This window comes from Bidens hawaiensis, unplaced genomic scaffold (genome assembly GCF_021521415.1).
Source record: "Bidens hawaiensis isolate Kalapana, Puna unplaced genomic scaffold, B.hawaiensis_p1.1 tig00009824_1, whole genome shotgun sequence".
Classification (NCBI taxonomy): Eukaryota; Viridiplantae; Streptophyta; class Magnoliopsida; order Asterales; family Asteraceae; genus Bidens; species Bidens hawaiensis.
Window position 1 is genome coordinate 561240 of NW_027491734.1, and position 4001 is coordinate 565240.

At 32.7% G+C, this 4001-nt stretch overlaps 1 protein-coding gene across 2 annotated transcripts; it reads right to left on the reverse strand.

Annotated features, from left to right (window-relative positions):
- LOC143533598 (uncharacterized) lies at window positions 1–2308 on the reverse strand. Of its 2 annotated transcripts, XM_077028320.1 has the most exons (3): window positions 2182–2308; window positions 474–576; window positions 1–374 (listed from the first exon to the last, which is right to left on the reverse strand). In XM_077028320.1, the coding sequence occupies exons 2-3, from the start codon at window positions 565–567 to the stop codon at window positions 229–231; spliced, it is 240 nt and encodes a 79-aa protein (XP_076884435.1). In that variant the 5' UTR covers window positions 568–576; window positions 2182–2308; the 3' UTR covers window positions 1–228. The 2 variants fall into 2 exon arrangements, with proteins under 2 accessions (XP_076884435.1, XP_076884434.1); XM_077028319.1 differs by lacking the exon at window positions 2182–2308 and having other exon boundaries at window positions 474–613.
- Between the last annotated feature and the right edge of the window lie 1693 nt (window positions 2309–4001).

Here is a 4001-nt window from a genome sequence, read left to right on the forward strand (position 1 = left end):
TAAAGCAACAAAAATTTATCTTCAATATCAATGTTTTGGAATCCCCAAATGTCAAAACAAACCCAAATGTGTGAACCTCAGCAACCAATAAACTTTTATTCAAATTTGGTGAAGTGCTAATCAAGCAAACGAAATAGATATCTGATCAGGTTTTGTAATGAAGTTGCAGCAAAAAATCACTTTTAGAAGATAGAAATAACATGAAATATCCATCTGATGAATGTAGTTCTATTCAGCACGAGCCTTGACTATAAAATTCTGACGACTGATGGGGTTCATGACCACCGGTGGTCCAGCAGTGCGTGGCCATGCCTGAAACTTCTTGTCGGTCTCTTCCCACCAATCCTTGTTTGAGACAGTAGATGGAGTCGTACCTATTCAAACACACATGTAATGTATACAAATTATGCTTTTTGAAAGTATGTTCAAACTATGCATCCAGATATGTGTGTGTGTGGGGGGGGGTCTCTTACCTCCAAAGATCTTTTTGTCAGCAATGATATAGTCACAGCTGAATGCAACCACAAATGATGCAGCAAGTGCACCAACAATCTTGCCTGCAGTCATGTCTTTAAACTGAAACATTTAAAAGAACAGAGGGTGAGATTGATACAATACAGATTATAAACACTTGTTTCAAGTTCAAATCTAAAAAGTATAAAAGTCTAAACATTCGAAACAAGAAGCTGTAGTTTTGTAGGAAAACACTTAACAAAAAGAGAAACTTCAAAAGGTTTGTTGCTTTTAATTTAAATGCATATATATTATATACCCAATGTCCATATATACATCTTGTATCTTTGTAGCATAGGTGTTCATCCACAAATTTTATAATTCAAAGCATAGCCTACAAATTTCATTTCAGTTCATACTGTTATTCCTGAAACCGGCCTTAACTGTCATGTTTCTCTAACTTATGATGCATCAAGCAGAACAAAATTTCCATCTTTTTCAAACTGACTCATGTCATATATTGATTTTTGTTTGCATGGTTATCAAACCTTGTTGATAATTGTCTTATTTGATCAAGTATAGCTGAGTTTACCCATAACTGACCTCTTCCTATTGCAACAAAGAGTATACATAAAGTTTTCGAAACCATTTGTGTATCAAAAAAGTATAAAAACAAAAAAGCTGAAGGATAGTAAAAAAATATTGGTTTTTTGTTATTTAACAACCTTAAAGCTTAATAAAAAAATATAGCAGCCCAATTTGTCAAGACTCAAGACCAATACAAAGAAACACAAGACAAGCATTTTGAGGTGTGAATAAAACTATAACCACCTGGAAACATTTGATCAGTATCAAAAACACTAGTCCAGATTTTCTAAAATCATTCTCATCACCATCTAAGGACAACAATAAGCACTTGCTGTTACTAGTTACTACTTACTACTTAGCTTTGTCCCGTCTCTATAATCATGATGAAGACTACACACATAGCACACAGTTTTCTCTACCTCTATGTCCAATTTTTAAAGCTGAAGAATAAAGTTGTTACAAAGTTCATGAACAAAAACATATAACCTACCCTGCAAAATTACATGTCCCACTAAGCCATTAAAAATGAAGACAGGTTTGGGTCTCTCAGAAAACCTGTGACTCTCCATGAAGTGTTGTATAAATCGTGATTAGTCAGCGATTAATCGCTATGCTACCAAATCGATTAACCTAATCAAACCAACAAATCATTAGCTGGCCAAATCCAGCCCAAATCAGTCAGAATTGATCAAATTTCACTCAAAACCTTTGAAGTATTTGAAAAATTATACTTATCCAATCCAATTAATAAGTTTGAAAAACGTATGTAAAATTTGTATATATATATATATATAACTTCAAAAAATTAAATATAAATTCCAATACAATTAATGCCTATTAATCACTAGTCTACCCGACCAGTGCCTAACGATATCTACAATTCATTTTGCAGATTTCAATATTAACATCAACAGTTTATAACCTTGTGGAAACAAAGCTATCTAACTAGATTAAATTCCTATTCTAAATCAAAACATCATGTAGCCGATTTCTCAGTTAGCAAATCAATAGCTGATATATCTATCTAGGAATCAGATTGAACAAACAGAACATTAACATTTGACCAACTTAATCGATCAGATATACAGATTTACAGCAATGAATAGTAGTAGTAATAATAATAATAATAATAATATATACCTTTGTATTAGATCTCTAAGAAAGAAAGAAGAACAATCCGAAGCCCTAATTCGCAACCAAACGGAATATTCTAGCGGCGTTTCGATCGGAGGGTTTCGAAATGAAATTTATATTATTGACTCGAAATGAATGATACACTTTTGCAACTAGGCCCTCACTTTATTTATGTTTTTATAGCTAGCCTTTTTTGTTTATTACAACTTTACATTTAGGGGTGACTATAAAACCGAATTAACCGAACCGAAACCGAATAACTGAAAAAATCGAATCAAAGCATTAACTGGCGGTTAAACTTTTTGTTTTTCGAAAAATCGATTTTTGGGTTTAGGTTAGGTTATCCATTTTAAAAAAACCGAACCGATTAATCGAACCTATGTTTTCTACGTGTATTTTTAAGATGTTATGACCAGAAACATAACACCAGAAGAATTTACCATTGATGGTGATGAAGATAATTAAGATTGAGTCTAGACTTTGAAGATAAATAAGACAATGAATGAAGATTCGGGAAGCCTTTAGTTTTTTTTATTAAACACGTTGTTGAATTTTAAACTCTACTACTCAAACAACTTTGTATTTGTTTGGTTCCACATAACACGTGCCTCTTTTTGTATTTTGAATTCAATATGTATAAGGTACTCTATTTTTTTCGAATTCTTTTTTTTTTGTAATGTCTACTCACAATAAAAAACCATAAATAACCTAAACCGAAACCGAAAATAACCGAAAACCGAATAATCGAATAACCGAAAACCGATTGGTTGGTATTCTAAAATAACCGATAGCTTAGGTTTAGGTTTGGGTTTTATCCAATAACCGAACCGAACCGTGCTCACCCCTACTTTACATAGTCACACCTCACCTATCTTTATTAGAAATTCAAACAAATGGGTAGCGACGTGTCTTGTTGCTCGCTTGTTTTCTGTTTCGATATAATCACCACTTTTCAATAATAAACGTGCATGACCTATCTTTTGTATAAAAACATGTCACATTTTTATAAATAAAGTTCTAGATCAGGATCGGACATTGAAACTGACTGATATGTTGGTTTATTGGTTGGAGTAAATCATTACTTAAAAAAAACTAAATTATAAATGTGGCCATCAAAGCGCCACATTGCGCCCAACGCCCTTCGCCGTCGTCCTCGCCCAAGCCCGAGCGCGTTGGGTGCTACGCACCCTCCGCTAGGACCACTTGGTGCATGATATTCATAAAAGAATATTACTATGGAAAATCTCTTCCTTATAAAGAGCTTCCATTTCTTTACCACTTTCCATGTGGGATGGATTCCATCTTCCTTATTTATATCTTAGTGGAATGCTTCCACTTTCTTACATCTTCCAATGTGGGATGGAGTTTTCTTTCATGTAAGTAAACTTAACTTAGGAAATATTTTTATTTCCTTATTTTTCTTATATTTCTTTATTTAATATTTTCTCATTACTTATCTTGAAATTATTTTTGATCCCTCAACTTTCTTAAATTGTCAAATTTGGATCAAAATTTTGGGAATATTACACCCAAGTACAGGAACGAAGTGAGGAACAACTTAAAAGCCCAACATTTTCCTCTAGCTAGTGTTTAAAGTACATATTTTTCTTTCTCAAAATAAATATTAGTTCAACAACCTTTTTTTTATATAAATTTTTTTAATAACCTTTCATTTTTCTTAAATTAAATACTACTTCAAACCTAAGTATATGTTATTATAAAAGTAATAATTAATAAATAACCTGAGCATATACAGTAAATTAGGAATGAGATCGGGACCGTATCCGTACCTTACCTGTACCTGTACCCGAAAGTACCCGTACCTT